Here is a 19,928-nt window from a genome sequence, read left to right on the forward strand (position 1 = left end):
CCTTTCAGGAACTGGTTAATGAACAGAATAATCAATTCCTCCTATTCCAAGATTGCATAATTTCCGGAAGACACTCTAGGGGAAAGAACACCATTAAAGACTTTTTTTGGAAGTTCAGGTATATTCCCTCAGATGACCATTAAAAATATATTTAGTTGATTCATGAAAGAAGCCCAAGGGATATAGAAACCACAATTTCCCTCTTCAAAAGCTACGATATTTCTCTTCCTAACCGCATCACGTTATTGATGTATCTACTAATTCCATTGGTTTTTTGCTTTCAGGCAGCTTGTCTGGAATGAATCACCAACTCTCTCTCACGCTTCTCCAAAACCCACCTCAGTGTCTGACACCTCCTGCTCCTGTAACACCCAGGCTGACCTCAGCGGCTCGGAATTCTTGACGGGTTACCATCTGCTTCTGCTTGGTAGCAATTGGCTACTATTCATTTATCTGCTTGTACTTATTTTGCTGATACTCTAATTTGAGAGAGGATCTGTCTATACAGCACACACAGCTACACAGTAAAAACACTAAAAAGATCCCTAAAAAGGAGGATTTATTAGCAAAATATAGGGCACGCACCCTAGTGATTATGGGAACAGGCATCATTAAAGAGGCTACGGAGGCAACAGCGAATGTTCAAGAACATCTGAAGTGTCAGAAAATAAATTAATCCACGGTTTAGAAGTGCTTATTTTATAAAACTGTCTGGACAGAAGTGATGGCTAGTTAGTATTCGAGATGTCTGACCTGGCAATTGCAGACAGTTCCATTATCCGACACTACAGCTGACTTTCACTGCCTGACTTCCTGAGCCTTGGATGTCCTTGCACTAAACTTTGGCCAGTGCAGTATTACAATATTAAAAACAATTTCAGAATATTAACCCCTCTCAAAACACAAACAGCATCTTCAGAGACATTTGGTGTACAGTATCTCCTACAAGAGTTCCAAGACTATGGAATGGATTGCCAGTGTACACTTGGCATGCTCACTGTGAACGTTTTGCCAAAGGAGTCTTCTGTAAGAGCTTAAGGAACAACCAACCAATTATTCACATACACAAACATTTTGACAGTTTGTGCAAAAGAGCATACAGCTATTTTACACGCAGAAACCTAAATGCAAAATTACTGTACACACGCACACACTCCTAAACAAATAAAACAACAATGGAACAAACCTAGCAAAATTCAGCAGTAGCCATAACTGATACACACTCTGCTCTTCTACTGACAACAGCGAGGGAGATGATGGGTGCACCTGTGAGCAATAAACACCCTCAAAAGGCAGGCAGCTGTGCACGATGGTGTTACATACACCATACCACAGAACACACGGGAAGCTTCTCTTGTCTGTCGATTTAAGTGGGCAATATCACACACTTGATATTATATTTGCTTTCCATAAGATGTAATATTATGTCACATTTTCTGGAAAACTGAGATCACCGAACTTGGGTGGAAAAAAATACTTCTGGCTGCCATGGCTGAACCTGTGGTAGAAGGGCTGTGGGAGACTCTGGTGCAGCACTGCACAGGAGCACCGAGTCACCCCTAAATGCCATGGGTGCACTCCCTCAGATTAACACAGCTAAGCCCTTCCAGGTGCCACAGGATCTGCTCAATCCCCTGGTCCCTTGCACACAGCTGACAATCCAAAATCCTTCACTTAATCACTCTTACTTCTCTGTTCTCACTGTGAGCACAAAACCCCACGGGATCATTAAAACCAGAAAGCACCTGCAATTAAAGGTCTGAATAATCTGAACTAGGTCTCAATTAGTGTTCAGACTCCAATCATTTGGCAACAAGATCAGAAGAATCAATATAGCACAAAGAAACTATTTTAATTGGAGAGCTGACATTTTTGGTCGTGCAGGTTCTCCCTGGCAGCCGTACCATCTGAGAACAAAACAAACATCCTTCCACCTTCCCGCTGGGAAGTGTGGTCCTGTTGGGTTTTTCTGGAATAAAGAATAAACTAGGTCACCTCCACCCAGCTTTCTTTTGAGAATCTCAAGACAGAGTAGGTGCTTTGATTACCTGTTCTCCGCTGTTCAAGCAGACTAGGGGCCCAAACAATAAATAGTGTCCCACAGCTCAAGCCAGCAGCTCCGCAGAAGCACTAGCCTGCCTGTCATAAATGAATGTCATCTGCTGCCCTAAATTATTTGTTGCTGGCTGGGGAAGAAGTCTTGCCACATCTGAGATGAGGATTTTAACCAGAGATATGCTACTGACAATGAGGACCTTAAGAAAAAAAAACAAACAACCACACACTAAAAAAAATATTTCATTGTGCACATTTGAACCATTTTTAACTTTGCGTTCAGTGTCTCCTGGAAAAGAAGTCACGGTTGGCTGGAAACACTGGGTTTTCCCCAAAAAGCATGTCTGATTTAAGACTTCCAAGATCATGGAAAGCCTTTTCAGGTTATTTGGAATTTTAGGGTATCTTGGGAACATTTTCCCTGCTGTCAGGCATCTCATCCTCTGAGTCCTTCCAGGCAACCCAAGGCAGATGCTAAATGACAGATTGGTTTAGGGGCAGTGGTGCTGGGTTCACCTGCCAAACCCTGTCCCCAGGGTGTTTGGTGTCAGAGATCCTTGAGAGAAAAAGAGAGACGATCCTAATGGGAGTCTTTGGGTTTTCTTTTGTCTTTCTAGGGAGAATAATCGTTCTGACTACGACTTCACACTGCCAATTTTATAGTGGGAAACAGACACTCCCACACATGACAACATCGTGATTTTTTAAAAGTCATTAAGAATTGCCTACCTCTCAGAAAAAAAATGCACTTGCACTTCTATATTTCCTTTTACTTACCCTCAGAAGCCCGGAGAAATACCATTTCAATAAAAATTATTACTGTGCCCTGACCTTGCTTCCAACAGCACAGTTTAATTCTGAAAAATGCTTAAAGCCCATTGAATTATTTTCCACAAGGACAACTTGATTTGTTAGCATGTCACACAAAAAATCCCTGCTCGTAGATAGCAGAAAATCCAATCCCATCTGCCCAGTTCTCGTTGCTGTAGTAATAAAGCCACAAGAGCATTAAAGGCTTTTCTGCAGTGGATGTGCCTGTCACAGAGTTCATATTTGGGATTTCTTTTTTATTTTATTTTGATTGTGCCAACTTCTTTAAGTTTTTTAAAGCATATAAATACAATATAAAAATATTTTTCCAAACATTTTCACTTCACCTATTTAAAAATATCTAAGCCTTTTAATTGACTTTTTTTTTATCTATTATGCAAAACAGCTGCACAGAAGGTTCTTGGAATCATTGAACGAGTACAAGGAAAGGAAAGCTACACATCAGGGAGCTCCTGAGCTTTCTTCCATAGGAGAAAAGAAAGCACCCACAAAGAACACACAAATACCTCTTGAGCTGGCTCCTACTAAGTTATTACTAATCTCTGAATGAGATTCTTCCCAAGAAATAATTAGTGTCATCAGAAACTTCCAGATGATGTGGTTATTCACAGTAAAATAATGATTTCTCTGGGTTTATACTTTATCCCTCAGTAAGAAAATAATCAATAGAACTGTGGTTTGAAGTTCAATATCTTGGTTATTTAAGGAAATAGCTTTGACTCGTGCTTGTCTTAAATCCCTCTCCTATTAAGAACTGTAAATGAACGTCAGACAGATTAGCAGTGGTATATTTGGCTATAGAATATTTATAGCAGGAACTCAGAGGCACAGTACATACATGCAAAACCTTTGAATCACTGCTAAAACAATTATTATTTCCATCCACTCATTTTGGTATAAGAATAACATTCGAGGTAAATTTTTACAGGCTTAACGTCTGCTAAAGGTGAATTTCCCAGAGGCTTTACCCTATCCTACTGTTTAATATCAGTGCTTCCTACAGTTTCAAAACACATCTAAGCACTAGGGCAAAGCAAAACTTCTGAAAGCTGAAACGTGCTGTAGAAACAGCCTGCACCAAGAACAGCCAGGTCGAAGCAGCCTGTAAAACACCGAGCTTGAACTGAGACTACGCCAGTGTCCGTGCTGCCCATGGAGCACACGCAGCGCGCCTGGGGATGCTTTCATCCAGCATCAGCACAAGCATCCTCAGCCAACGGAGGAGGCAGCAGCAGTTTTGTCCCTGAGCAAGCACAACGCAGCCAGGGGGTCTCACTGTGAAACAGAGCAGGACCTTACGCAGGGTTAAATTCAAATTTAGCAGAAAAGTAGGATTTTAAACCTCCTCATACACTGAGCTGACCTGCTCATGAAAATACAGTGGTAGAAAAAGGCATGGGGGTGGTGGTGTACAGCCTGCGCTTGCAAACACAGGCAGTTCTTGCAGTCGGTGGAATTCTGCCTGCACAGCTACTCATCCCTGCATGGCACCAGAGCCAGGAGTCCCGCCAAGACATACCCACCTACATAAACATGCCTTAATAGGTGTGCAGAAATCCAAAACATTGCCTACAAATCTCTAAGTTTCTCTAATTTTGCTCTACTTTTGCATTTTTTAATTAGTATTTTCTTCTAAGAACAAGCACTCTACACTATGAAAAAAAATCAGTGTAACAGTTACTGTCAAAGTAAAGCATCCATGCCTCCCCATAGGTCTGGCCATAGGCAATGGGGCATAACCAGTTTGTGGCAAAGCTGGCTTCATTTTTGAAAGATCCTCATGTGAACAAAATTATATGCAATAGTGGTTGGAATGCCATATCGTAAGGAAAATCTAAACGTGTGAAATTAGAAAGCTAAATTAATGTTATATTTATTCCAATTTCAAGTTTAAAGTACAAACTTCAAATCAAACTAGTAAGAAAACATTTAATCTTTGAAGAGAACATCCCAAGAGGCCTACGGAACACACAGGGATGAAGAACTCAAGACTGCCTTTTGTAAAGATGTAACCAGCTCTGTGGGCAAGAGAAGCACAGTGGGTGTTGTTCACCTTGACTTTAGCAGTTTCTGACACAATCCCATGGCTAAACTCGTGAGATACAGTTTGAGCAAGTGGACAACAAGAGTGGAAAACTGGCTGGACCACCATGACTCAAGTGTTTTGAGGACTGGTATGAAGTCCAGCCAGTGGCTAGCTGCCAGGAGTGTTTCTCAGAGGTTTTTAGCATTTAACATTTTATTGCTGACCCTGACTACAGCACAGAGTACACCTGCAGTAATTTCGGATACGACAGCAGGTGAGGGGAAGCAGGTGACATGGTTGAGGGCAGAGCTGCTCTCCAGAGGGTCCTCAACAGGATGACAGAAACCTTAGGTCAGGAAAATAAGACAGAAGTGTGCCCAGTGGCAACAAAGATGACTGATCACACCCAGGCTCCATTAGCAAGGCACAGCCAGCAGGGCAAGGGAAATTATTATTCTCCTCTGGTCTCATCTGTGAGACCACACCTGGAGTGCTTAGTCTAGTTTTGGGCCCCCAGCACAAGACGTATCTCAGACTGGACCAAGTCCAGCAAAGGAGGCCAGAACTGTCCCAGGGCTGGAGCACAAGGATGTACAAGGGAAGACAAGGGAACTCAGTTCAGTCTTGAGAAGAGGAAGATCTTATCACCATCTTTACGTAACGTAAGAGCAGAGGGAAGACAGAGCCAGGCTTCCTGGCACTACGCTGAGTGCAGAGTTAATAAGCACAGCGTGTAACCGGGAAAATTTCAATTAGATATTAGTTGAAATTTATTCACCATGAGAGTGATCAAATGCTGAACCAGGAGCCCCAAGAAGCTGCGAGATTCCAGCCCTGGAGATCTCAGAGGCTTGACTTGCCAAGGCCCTGATCTACACAGGCCCTAGATCGGACCAGAGAGCTCTACAGGTCCAAACTGAACTGCTTTATGGTAGCAGTAATGGCCCTCAAAGCAGCGCTCACTAACAGAAACGGTTTAGAACAAAGGTATTATGAAAACAACCAGTTTATACTGAGGAGTTCTTTGGTCTGATTTACTGCATAGTTATACCATTTTTCCTGTATGCGTTTTCGCATTCACCGGAATCAAAGCTGTAGGAAAACTGAATCAGGACAAGCTTGGTAGCCACCAGGTAACCACCTTCCCCATGCTCACACGTGCTCTCATGTTAGCAGTTTGGAAGATTGTTCTGTTCCGAATTGCAGGGCAACAAGTTTTTGCTGGTGTAGTCTACCTAGTGAGTAAGGGCTGCCGCAGGCAGTCACTGCTCAAGGCGATTCCGCTGTGAGGACAACGTACATCACTCACCTCCCTCCCCTTTGGTCAATCTCAGTGGGAACATAGCCTGTCTTGAGAAGACTATTAGTGCCTTTCAGAGAAGTCAAGGACTTAAGAAAAACATTATTAAAACTCGTATACAAGAAATCACTGTCAGTGCTGACAAAATAAAGACACGTTGCACCTTTGCTTTTCGTGAAACAATTACAGCGAAGCTCTGATGTCCCTGAACCTCGACAATTAGTTTCAGATATAAGAAAGAGGCCAACAATCACTGAAGTTTGAAAAACGGGTGTCAGTGCCAACTACAGACATGTCAGACATGGTCAGAGTTACTGCTAGTGCTTTGTTTTTTCCCTAGAAGAATTCAACAGGGTGGAGTGATGTGCTATGTCATTACCTCTCGCATCCAACGGAGTCATTAGAAGGTGTTTTCAGTGTGCCAGTGACATCCAGTTATAATTTCTCCTCTAACTGATGAGAAAGTTCAGGATCTCCACCTACGACTAGTTAAGACAGATCAGAGAAAGCTGGCTGGAAATCAATCCAGATAACACCTGAAACTTTGAGCTGCAAGGCAGCTGGATGAGATAACAGAGTGTGAGAGCATCACCTACAATAGAACACAGTTAGGCTGTTTAGCTGTTCAGCTAGAAATAGTGAAACCCAACTGTTTGGCACTTGTTATCAGTTAACAGCTGTATCCCATCCACAGAGAATGCAGCGCCACACAGTCTGCCTGTGCTGGACAGCCACCATCAGAGCTAACCAAAGGTGAAGTGATGACCACAAGGCAAAAAGCCATAGTTTTGGGTCCTGCCTGTTGATGGGACATCCTTTCTGTTCACTCACAGAGAGCAGAGGTGGGTGAGCTGGGCTCTCTCCTTCCTGTGAGGGACAGCAGGCACACCTACCTCTGTAAAACTTCTGTAAAACTCTGCTTTGCTTATAATTTTTGGCACCCACTTGGGCAGAGTTTGGGGGAGAAGACTGAAGACTCACTTGGTGACTAACAAATGTGCTCTGTAAATTATTTTGAGGGTGTCATGTTGGTTTAGGATCTAAAACCTCGAAGGTGCTCGGAAACCTGAACAGACTTCTGATATCAATACGCTTTCAAAAAAGGAAGTTAAGTCACAAATACTTCAAGCATCGGATTTGGTGGTGGGGAGGTAAGCACTCAATTATGAGAGCAATTCACAATTTTTTAACCATTTCTTTGCCTCTTGACTTCTTTCAGCTCTCTATACCTGAACTCTCCCCAAAGTCCTCTCTCTCTGGCAGTATGCTCTTGACCCTAGCTTGGGAACAGAGACTCTCAAAAAAGTCAAGAATGCCGTTGTTCTGTGATGAAGTGGAAAAGCTTATCTTAGCTCTGAAAGTCTATTTACAACTTTGCATTAATACACTTTCCTAGCAAGGAGTACAACTACAATGTCTCTATTCTCTCCCTTGATTAGTCCAGTTATTCAGGAAACTGGCAGCTTAGCAACAGATTCTGATGACCTAGAAAACTTCAACACACTAAAAAGCAATATGTGTGGAACACAGAAGAGCTAAACTGGAGGAAAAAACAGTGTGGTGAACAAGTGAAGCCTTCAGGCACTATCAACAGATCTGTCTCTACACGCATTTCCTTTCTTTATAAAGCCATATCTGCTATCGTAACAAAATTCTCATCTCCCAAATGGTTTTCATCCTTCTTTGTTTGACTGGCCTCCTCTTATCCTTTAATTCTTAGGAGCAATTCGGATTTAAATTAAAGCTTTCACAGAAAACAAACCAAAAAGCCTCAAAACACAACCACTTTGAAACACGCAATACATTCCTGCATCGTTTTTATGGGATGCATTTAATGTACATACACGATGCAAAATTATTTCCAATTCCTACTACACTCCGGAAAAGTTAAAATATCATGCATGGTGACTTTGCTCCTTGACAAACACAGTTCTTGTATTTCATATCTTTTTGTAAAAAATTTATACTTGGATCCGTCAAAAAAAGAATGATTTATGGGTGGGGGTCTTTTCAGCGTAGAGAAACACTGATTGTTTTTAAACAGCTTCTGTGGAAAAGATTAAGAATGACAGAATACATGTGGGAGACATTTTGAAACAAGACCAGACAGAACTGGAGCAGTCATTGCTTTAAAAAAATTCTAACTGTGCACTAAATATGTGTGTGCTTGCAGTCAGTCGAACACAAACACCTTACCTGCTCATTTCTCATCAGTTCTATCATTTCCATGACGCTGATGAAATGGTAGCAACGATCCGAGTGATCAACCATGGACGTAGGGAAAGGACGACTCTGCCAAATGCTCCATTCCGACAAGGAAAGTTCATGAGTTGCCTCCTCCTCACGCTTCTGCGGTTTGAAATCGAGATTGGCAAGGAGATTTGAATCAAGAAATTCATAGAATCACAGAATGGTTAGGGCTGGAAGGGACCTTCAAAGGTCATCTAGTCCAACCCCCCTGCAAGGAACAGGGATATCTCCAACTAGATCAGGTTGCTCAGGGCCTCGTCCAACCTGGCCTTGAACGTCTCCAGGGATGGAGCATCCACCACCTCTCTGGGCAACCTGTTCCAGTGTTCTACAACTCTCATGGTAAAAAATTTTTTCCTAATTGTTTTCCTAATTTTTTTCTAAAATTGTTTAGCAAAACAAACATATGCTGCTGTTAGGGACCATAAATACTCTGAATGCAGAAAAAGACCTAAACATTATCACACAGGTTTGAGTTTGGTTTCAACAAAAATAATTCTGTGCTTCGTGTTGTCACGACTTTTCATAGAAGACAGGTCGTCTTAAGTGGTGAAATGACACAAAAGCTCCAATTTTTTTCCCTGAATCTGAAAAAAGCTTGCAAAACTTGAGGTTTTATTTCAGTAACACTTTTATAGTTAAATAAACAAGGGAATGAAAAAGTGTGGGTACCATACCATCATGAATTCAGTATCCTGCATGGAATTCTTAGAAAAAGGAACAGAACTTAATGGATACTGAGAGACTTTCTAATGTATTTTTAATTTACGGATCTAACCTCAAAGACCCATTTCAAACATCTAATTCCTAAACCCTTAACCTCAAAAACCTATATATAATTCTCAAAATTACATTTTTAATACAGATCTTCAAATTTATAGTTAACTTTGTTACTGAGGGTATCCTTTAGGCCTCATGTCAAAGGAAATATTACATTTCGGGTAAACTCACCGATATTTCTTCCAGGTTTTCTAAGGTTTCAAACCGAATTTGAGGCAATATCGGTTCCTTTACTCCATCACTTTCCTTAATCCTGTAAAGTCTGTCCCATATTTCAAACTCCTCAGGTGACAGAGACCAATTCTCATGAGAGTGTGTTTGCTTTTGGCCTATGGAGAGGGAAACAATAACAGGAAAATGTTACCTACTTTAAGAAAAAGGATACACAGAATAAAAAGAACTTTGTATGATACCAGTCAAAAGAAAAGACACTTTTTCTGTGCCACAAGCGAAACCAGATAATCTGATGTCAGAAACAAGTTTTATGTGTTATAATCATGTCAAAATAATTAAACAACTGGTTTAGGGGAAGGCTTTATATAAACAAATATACAGATAGACAGACAGACATAGAGACACACTCGTATATCAAATACCTACAGACCCTGAAGACAGTACAGGAAACAGGGAAAGCATATGGCTCAAATTTCTAAATGTGTCTTGGAGACATTGGGGAACAAACTGTGAATAAGTAAACGTGCTTTTTTTTCCTATTTTTCTTTTTTTTTTTTTTTTTTTTTTAAGTTACTCTTTAAATACCGGAAAGCAACATTAATTTGTTATGACAAAAATATTTGTTAGTCATTTTTTGAATCTATCTCCTCTATTAAGGACATGCAGATGAATAAGAGGACAAAACCAAAAAGTACTTCGAAAATTCCCCAGGAGAGAGGAAAGAAAAAAGAGGCTCATGAGTTTTTTTGGATTCATAACTGCAAGGGGGAAGTATAGGGCACCTGTGAGCACCAATGCTACACAAAAGCAAAACAAGTGTTCATATGGCAGCTTCCTGAAGACAAGGCCCCGGTGCTGCTTGGCTCTGAGAGAGTACACTCCAGTGACGAAGAGGAAATGGAGCAAGTTTTGGCAGTCTGACAGCAAGCCTCGATACAACCAGTATCCAAAAAAATGCCAAATCCCTCAAAACAGCTATCAGTGCAAATAGCAAAGGAACATCCAAAGAATCAGTGTTGAGAGCATGTTAAGAACGTGATTGCTTTCAGCCCAGATGTATGAAGCTTGGAGAAAAACAATTAAGTTAATTTGACAGTCACTCTGCGTACAGGATTTGGGACAAGTCTGCAGCCAACATCTAGTTCTGAATTAATGCCACTTAAGAGCCTGTATCTCTCAATCTTCTCAAGTTACTGTCCACAGGGCAGTGTGACAATGTTTATTAGAGACTCAAAAACAAATCCCTGAGAGCTCAGAGTACCAGGTTCAAGTCCTGTTCAGAAAAAGTCTGTCACAGCTGGAAAAAACTAACCAACACTAAAGTTTAAGGCCATTGTTAAAAAAACCCCACAGAAGATCAGTATTGCTACTAAGATATTTTTGACTCAAGTCAAAAGGAAGACCTTATAGTGGTCATCCAGTACCTCAAGGGGGTCTACAAGAAAGATGGGGAGAGGCTGTTCAGGAGGGCCAGTTGTGATAGGACAAGAGGTAATGGTTTTAAAATAGAGGGAGGTAGATTCAGGTTGGATATTAGGAAAAAATTTTTTACCATGAGAGTTGTAGAACACTGGAACAGGTTGCCCAGAGAGGTGGTGGATGCTCCATCCCTGGAGACATTCAAGGCCAGGTTGGACAAGGCCCTGAGCAACCTGATCTAGTTGGAGATATCCCTGTTCCTTGCAGGGGGGTTGGACTAGATGACCTTTGAAGGTCCCTTCCAGCCCTAACCATTCTATGATTCTATGATTCTAAGTCTAGGAGATGTTACGCTCCTTTATAGCTAACACACAGCTCAAGGATCTGGTAGAGAAGGAAAAGAGAGACCTGAAGGAAAAGAAAAGGAAGAGCACTTCTCAGAAAAGCAGATCTCACAGCCTTTCCTGTTGCTCATAAGAACTGTTAAGCATTCGGTCTGCCCTAGCAGTGCGTATCCAGCACCCGCACACCAAGATAGAACATGCTGATCTTTGACTAGTGGGGAGTTCTGGACAGCGGTGCCTGGACACGGTGGAAATGAAAGGCCAGAAAGAGTCCTTAGTTGTAACCAAACCTAACACCCTTGGTCAGCCCAAAGTGACTTCTGCTGTCTCCCTGAAGACTTATCTTCATAACCAAGAAGCAAAAAGATGGCCCACCAAGGAACCAAATACGTATTTTCAAACAGCAGGTTGTTAGGTAGGAAAAAGCAGGCACCAGCAACATATTCTGTAGATGAACAGATCTAGTTTGGGTTCCCTCTTGCTCTTGAGGGAGTATATTCCAGGCAGTGTACTGGAACTTTCCCAAACAGCTCAGGTGATGCCATCCAGACACATCCAGGTATGGCACCAATCATTCTTACCCAGCTGGACTGAGTTGAGATAATGAACTAATTACTACTAATCAACTCAAGGTACCTATCCTGCCTACAAGAGGCAGGCCATTTCCTCCTGGCTGCGGAGGATGCAACAGCGTCCTTGGTGCCACAGCCCAGGCTGGTGAGCAACATCCAGGGAAACACCAAGAAGAACAGATGACTTAGGTTAGATATAAGAAATAAATTCTTTACATTGAGGGTGGTGAGGCACTGGAACAGGTTGCCCAGAGAAGTTGTGGATGCCCCATCCCTGGAGGTGTTCAAGGCCAGGCTGGATGGGGCTTTGGGCAACGTGGTGTAGTGAAGGGTGTCCCTGCCCATGGCAGGGGGGTTGGAACTGGATGATCTTTGAGGTCTCTTCCAACCTAAACCATTCTATTATTCTATGACTTCAGCTGTGCTCTGTGTTACAGCTCCAAAGGACAACTCCTTTTGACAAAGACAAGAGGATCCTGCAACACCACCTGCCCAAGCAATACATGGTGCAACACTATACAGCCATGAGGGCCTCCAGCAGCTGGCAAAATTTGGTAAGAAATACTTCCTGAAGCTCCGGGCTTTCTATCTCTGTTTCCGAGCAGAGCAAGTACTTTTAGCTGTCAAGAAAATGGACTCTGTGCACGAAGAAAGCACGACAGGTCCCCCTGAGAGAGAGGAATGGAAGGCAACCCTCTTGGCTGCCAAAGCAGACGAGCAATGTGGTCCAGCAGGCAGCAGGTTAATGCCTAAAGTACAGCTTGCTCACCTGCTCCCTTCAGCAGAAACAACGATGTCTTACAGAGGAATGAAAGGTCTGACCATCTGACCCAAATCCATGGATATCTCTGGCTAGAAGAGGAAAGCAGGAGTTGAAGTCTGCTTTCAAACCCTTGCTCAGTCCTACCACCTAGTTGCTATCTCACAGGGAGGGAGACAGAAGCAGATCTCGCACTGAAGGCAAATTACCTTAAAGCAAAGTATCCTGCACGTTCTCACTTCTACATTTTAACATTTTTAACCCTCTCCATTGTTGTTCTACTCACCTTAGATGAGGAAACATGCCATAAGCTGTGGCAGGACTGACGTTTCACATCAGTGAAACCTAACCGAAATGGAAAGCAACAGAGACCGAGACAAATACGACTGCTGCCAGCACAGAAGTAAAATACAATTTCAGACTTAAGGGCTAGCAAAAACAAAACAAAACAAAAACCCACCCATTTTCAGTGTTCACAAACTACAAATTCAAGATTCCGTTCTTAACAGAAGGAAAAAGAGATGTCACAAAGTTCTGCAGAGCACTCTGAAATGATAGTTCACTGAAATACAGGCAATAAAAATAAGTAATAAAAACACCCAGGGAAATAGGCACGTATTTGTGCTAATTAGGAATCATTTCAGCTGAACAGGACACTATAGATTCTGCAAATTATGAAACGCTTCATTTTTACACAAAGCCACAATTCACAGATTATTAAAACTCACTGTGTGGGGGTGAAGAAGAGTCCTCAAAACTAAGAGCAACCTTAAGAAGAGCCAAAGACACTTCAAAAACATACTGACTAGATGAATGAATAACAACATATACACTAGCACAATTCAATTTATAGCTCAGACTACGATAGGTAATCTCAGACCAAGGGTAGGAAGTTTCCATTCTGGTGGACAGACTCCTTTAGGGAATATAAAATATCATGAGACACGCACATCCCATTAATATCTACAGATCAGCTCTAACTTTTTACAGTGTTTTGTAGAAAGCAAAGCTGTATGCTACTGACTGACTGCAAAGCACCAGGAGCTCTTCTTGAGCTCTTCCAGAAGCCAATTCCCATCCCGAGACCGATTAGGCTGTTTGGATACATGTGTCCTGTTGAATTTAGCAGTCGGCAGCAGCACCTCCCCTTCATGTGAAGTAGCACGTGCTCATTTTAAGCATAATTATCTTTAAGAACATCTTAGGAGTTACGAATGCAATGTACTACCAAGACAAACATATCACTAAAATCATTAATGTTATTTTCCATGCTTTTCTGCAGAACCAAAATCTTTTCCTTTCCCTTTGAAACGGGAGGAGAGCAAGAAACAGCCTGGAGGAGGAGAAGGTGGATTTAGCCTATAGCCAGCAGGGAATTTGTCAGCTCTCAGAGCAATAACCTGTGTTTAAGAGCAAGAAAGAAGGAACTGGAAGCACCACATTCACCAGGACAGCATAGCCACTGCGACACCTGAAATCCATGGTCATAAACTGCCCCTCTTCTCACTATGGAGAAAGGTGCTGGTGCAAAAGAAACTTTGGACTGTGCACAGGTTCTGCTGGTTTGCCTAAATTGTGCACTACCGACACAGAATAACGCTTCCTTTTCCAGAAGTGTGTGAACGTGGGAGAGGGAAGTGGGCAGGGAAGAATGACAGGTAAAGCAACGAGCACAATATCGCTGCTGAGGTCGCTTTTGGCTGGATTAAAATTGATGTTGGTGCTCCCATGCACAGCACAAGCAGTTTGTTTGGGGCAGGCATGACTACAGAAGAAGATGCAATCGGTATTTGGGAGAAGCCATGTCATTGACTAAAAAAAATAATTCAAAATACGTATAGCTGAAATAAGTTTAAAAAAAAAACTCATCACTTTATTAGGAAAGTTTTGTGTAGTTATCACCCTGAAAACAATGAAAGGTGTAACCCAAGAAAAGCAAAGGTAAAACACTCTCTAAAATAAAAAAATTTAAAAATATATATACAGAAGGAAGCAGGCAGGCAAGTGAATTTTCAGAAGCAAAAGGCCAGATGCTGTCTGACTTAGATGGAGACAGTTTCCAGTGAGAAAAGCAGAAGACAGAGCTGGTACAAGGCACACCTAAAGCGTTTCACTCTCAGTGCAGCACACAAAGCAGCGTGCCTTCCTACTCCGTGGGCAATGCCAGGACAAGGAATCTGAATTTCAGGAAGTGAAATACATGTGCATAAACACATCCTTGATTAACTGGGGTTTTTTCAAAGAAAATAAACATTTTTTTTTTGCATTCTTCTGCAGTATTTCTATAGTTTTCTGACAACCCCTGGAGAAGGTAACGTGCACCATTAAACATCTTTAATTCAAATACGAGATGAACTCAGAAAATTTATCAGCCATCCAAAGGCCTTTCCACAACTACATTAATGGGCACGGGCAACTGGAAAGGCATAAAAACCCCACCAGGTTCTAAAGACTAAAGAAGGTACTGGTACATTTTAGAAAAAGACAGTAAAAAAAGATTGTATCACTAAGTTAAAAACAGCAATTAAAGAATGTGAAATTGTAAAATCAAACAAAAACCACTGTTATAGACAACTCAAAATTGATAGCAATCTGAAAAAGCGTGAGTAGAGTGAAGAACCAGGAGAAGAAGAATTAACAAAATGAGATTCCATCTCGATGAACGCAATGCAAAAAGAAAAATGTAAGAAATTTTCGATAGCTTAAAACGACATTATGCTATCAGGAACAACAGGTATGGGAAGAGCAGGTTTTAATGCACGTTAGCCTTTTCTTGCCACGATTATTGTGGTTTCATACCTCTCAGAGGGGAGATTAGCAGGGAACTTGCAAAGGTAACAGTGTTAGAGATGATAATCCAGATCTTTCAGCAAAGATAAGCACTTCTACCTTTTCAATTATCTTGTAGGATAGTTATTCTCATTTTATAAAGTTAAAAAAGACAAGTATAAGAAACACGAGCTGTCCCCAAAGATATCTGTTCAGACATGTTTTCCTCCAATGAGTCTAAGCCATTTTAAGCACAAAATTATTCTTAATTACACTTAAAAAATTGCTATTCAATGTTAGCAAACTTCAAATAAAAATTAAAAAAAACCCACAAAATAAAACACAACCAAAAAACAAAACTGAGGGAGAGAAAATAACCTCAAATTAGAAGAAACAATATAAGAGGACTGCCAAGAAATGGGATTTTTGCTTTTGTTGCTGTACTTTTTGAAGAAAAGCTTATACAACTGAAGAACAAACTTGGTCAGTGATGGGGCAAGACAAGAATAATGTGTCCTTTTGGTATTAACAGATAAATATTAATGAAGGAGGTTTTGAAGTGGAATGATAGTGTAAAATTATTAGAAATCAAATCAAACTAAGAAGAACAGGAAATATTTGACTAGAAGAGAAGGAGAATGCTTGAAACTACTACGATTCTTCTGCCCACGATACTCCAATTTCTGTGCACGTGTATTCTTCCGTGACCTCAAGAACAAATGAAAAGAGACCATGAATAAGACCATACACGTTATTCACCACTTTTCACTGCTTTTTCAAACTTCTAATGTGAAAGAGGGCACTGAAATAAGGAGAAAATACAAAAAACAAAGACCTTTCTCTTCTTTTTGAGATTTATCTGACTATCACTAAAATCAGAAACAGCCACACACAGTACTGAAGTGGACTCAACACAAAGCTGGTGCTCAGGGAATCGCTGTCACGTAGTACTTGTGTGCAAGATGGGCACTCAACCACGTTCATCTTCGGAGGACAGACCTCCACGCACACCATGTACTCCAGTTGTGGCAGCTGCCAACCTATTTTGCACAAAAGGAACCTGGTAATTGCAGCCTTTGAAGTGTTATTCCCTCAGCAGGAAACATGCTCAGCATATTATCTTCTTTGTGCACTCGCTGCCTCTCATTTCTATTTAGTAGGGCAGACTTACAAACATCCTAAAATTATTATTTTAATTCCATGTTTTGCTCTGCTTATTCTCTTGCAAGTTGTGTCTGTTAATTCCATCCCTGATTTTCCTCCCTGGCCACCACGTGGGCTGTGCACAAGCCCCAGGTAAGGAAGCCTTACAGAAGGCTGCAGAGGCACAACGTGAAACGTCGTGATCAGGAGCACTGTCACGACTGTGCCACAGCTGTGCCACAGCTGTGCATGCTTACAAAGAGTCTGGGCTGGGGATGGCGTGTACAGATTGATTCGTCAACACCAATTCCTCTCCATTGCATTTCTATCCTGCAAAACAGGAGATAGCATCAACTGTCTTGGAGGCCAAAGGGGGAGCTGACTTCCTTCTGCATGACTTTGCAGCTTGCTTCCCTTTCCTGTGTTCAGCCTGGATGGTGTTTGGAAAGAGGGCAGGTGCGGAATTTGACAATAAGAATTTTTGTGATCAGAAGTATGTAAAATCATAGAATCATAGAATCATAGAATCGTTAGGGCTGGAAGGGACCTTCAAAGATCATCTAGTCCAACCCCCCTGCAAGGAACAGGGATATCTCCAACTAGATCAGGTTGCTCAGGGCCTCATCCAACCGGGCCTTGAACGTCTCCAGGGATGGAGCATCCACCACCTCTCTGGGCAACCTGTTCCAGTGTTCTACAACTCTCATGGTAAAAAATTTTTTCCTAATATCCAGCCTGAATCTACCTCCCTCTATTTTAAAACCATTACCCCTTGTCCTATCACAACTGGCCCTCCTGAACAGCCTCTCCCCATCTTTCCTGTAGGCCCCCTTGAGGTACTGGAAGACCGCTATAAGGTCACCCCGGAGCCTCCTCTTCTCCAGGCTGAACAGCCCCAACTCTTTCAGCCTGTCCTCATAGGAAAGGTGCTCCAGCCCTCTGATCATCTTCGTGGCCCTCCTCTGGACCCTCTCCAACTGGTCCATGTCCTTCTTATGTTGGGGACTCCAGAACTGGACGCAATACTCCAAGTGAGGTCTCACGAGGGCAGAGTAGAGGGGGAGAATCACCTCCCTTGACCTGCTGGCCACGCTCCTCTTGATGCAGCCCAGGATGCGGTTGGCCTTCTGGGCCGCAAGAGCACATTGCCGGCTCATATTGAGCTTCTCGTCCACCAGTACTCCCAAGTCCTTCTCCTCAGGGCTGCTCTAAAAGCCACTAACTACTCAGCTACTGAAATACAAAGTTTCCCAAGGCTTTCAGGAGTTTCTTCTTTCAAGAAGTTGCTATTGGTCTTTGCAGAAAGCACTTAACCAAAGAGATGGAACATGAGAGTTTCCAAGTATTTATGAAACAGCTCTTTCTTCCTAACTTCCAACTTTGTTCAGTTTAGTGAGCCTTTCAATGTTATGTGACTGCATCAGCTAAAGAGCCGTTTCTCTTTTTAGATAAATTTTCTTCCAAGGGTGTGTGCCATCCATAAATATCCTCTTAGTTTCCTGGTTTATTGTCATGTGGAATAGCCTAGGACAAACTTTTCTTGTTTTAATAAAAATATTAAGCCTAACTGCTAAAGCTCAAAAGCAGATTTGGTGCAGGATTACCACTAAACATTTAAGTGACAAGTGTGCTATCTGACACAGCTCTATCAGAAGCCTGCAGGAGACATCACTAACACTTGGCTCTTCTGTTTATAGCTGGAGTTTCTGACCTTCAGTCATCGACTCCATGAGAAGCGCCATGGAGAAAGATGGAACACAGGTCTGATTTGAAGGACAGATATTTAAGGACAGAACTGCGATTTGAGGATGCTAAAGAAAAACGGTGAGGAATCAAAGCAGGAGTCAGCACGGCATCACAGCTGACAGAAATTACACTTTTGCCAGAGACCCAAAACTCACGTGAGCACGCAGCTCTGATATGCTGGAAGAGAACAACGTGAGATAGGAGCTTACGCAGTGCCTGGAAAAACACCATAATCCTCTTACCAGTGACACAGGAAAAGAGAGCAGATTTACGTTGGAGGGAACTAGATCTTCTCTCTTTGGAAAGCGTTCTTGAATTGCTTGGTTCGTACTTTTCAGCAGTAATAAACATTTTATGCACCTTTGGATTTATGCCTTCCGGAATCATACGTGGGCTATGCTGGTAGAAACGAAGCATTTTGTTTCCTGAAATAGCTTTGTGGATGCTCCTTTTGTTAGACTGGCTTTGATTGTAATTCTGTAAAGGAGAAGACAAATCATATGTTGTTGGATTTACTTTTGATCAAGTCATGAAAAAATAAAGAACACCTGACTGTCTGTGGTGTTTCATATTATTTTATGCTCAATCATCAAGATTTTTTTTGGTTTCTTTCTTTTTTATTTTCTTCCCCAAACACAACTAAAACAAAATATGATGCAAGGCCCTGAGAGCCGACCATACTCTCTCTTCTGTGAATATCACCAGTTAGGCCAACATCACTGCTTGGTCAAGTTCTTGAACCGAAAGTTCAAGACTTGCAGTATGCTCCCACGTTATGGTAACCAAAGCAGAGAGGGGAAGGAACAGGACATAGATGAAAACAACAAAGCAATAAGGTTGTAATGAAAATCTGATAAAGAATACATTAAAACACAGCTACTGAGTTCTGTTGTGGTTTTGTGGTTTTTTTGGTTGTTTTTTTGTTTTGTTTTTTTTTTTAAGAGTTTTCATACTAAAATAACCAAGTCAAATTAAATCTGAATTACCATCAGTTTGTGCCTAGGTAAAACATTCAAAGCAAAGGTAACAAAAATCAAACAAGTACCAAAGAACATTAGTTGTTCTTTAAGTTGCAAACAATACAAAATATAAAACAATGTACAGCTTTTTGCACTCTGTAAATAGATCAGAAGGAGGCACAGCACTTGAGAGAAAAAGAAACACAGCCCTTGCCTGGGGGAATGTACAATCTGCAATAGATACAGGGATGATGTAAATTAGATTACATCAGGAACAAAGAAATGAGGTCAAGCAAAAAAACCCCATACGATTATTTGTTAATGTCATACATGCTCCAAGTCCTTCTAATTACACTCCATTTCTATTGTGCAACACAGAAACCATGACAAAGATGGAGAAACTAAGGAAAGAAACCAGTTCCCCCCTCCGAAACTGCACCCCCACTCCCCCAGGATTTCTTGTCCTAATACTCTTCTGAGTCTGTGACAGGGCACCGCCGACGGGGACCGCGTGCCCAGCCGGGCAGACCAAGTGCTCTGAGTGGGACAGTGTGGCATTATAGTTATATTCCCTTGAGAGAGAGGGCCTCTGGAAGCCAGCATTAGAGGAGACGGACACAAAAAGATGCTCTCTGAATAAAACCGGCAGAGGTTAACAGCCAGCCCTAACAAACTGTCTCTCAGGCATACCAAGAAATACCTTTTTAATCCTAGAACAGGCAAAAACGCCTTTTTATGGAAAAAAGCTTGTATGAGCAAATTCATTGCTTACCAGAATTGTTACTTGGCTGTTACTGAGA

General features: G+C 41.8%; 1 protein-coding gene across 1 annotated transcript in view; it reads right to left on the reverse strand.

Moving 5' to 3' along the window:
- Positions 1-19,928, reverse strand: part of FANCM (FA complementation group M) — an 80,124-nt gene that overhangs the window by 21,679 nt on the left and 38,517 nt on the right. Inside the window, exons 11-13 of the mRNA XM_086613510.1 lie at positions 18,412-18,646; positions 9,414-9,571; positions 8,409-8,561 (exon numbers count right to left, since the gene is read on the reverse strand). Coding sequence (XP_086469636.1) covers positions 8,409-8,561; positions 9,414-9,571; positions 18,412-18,646 — 546 coding nt within the window. The remainder of the gene's footprint in view (positions 1-8,408; positions 8,562-9,413; positions 9,572-18,411; positions 18,647-19,928) is intronic.

Source organism: Tauraco erythrolophus, chromosome 6 (genome assembly GCF_009769465.1).
Source record: "Tauraco erythrolophus isolate bTauEry1 chromosome 6, bTauEry1.pri, whole genome shotgun sequence".
NCBI lineage: Eukaryota > Metazoa > Chordata > Aves > Musophagiformes > Musophagidae > Tauraco > Tauraco erythrolophus.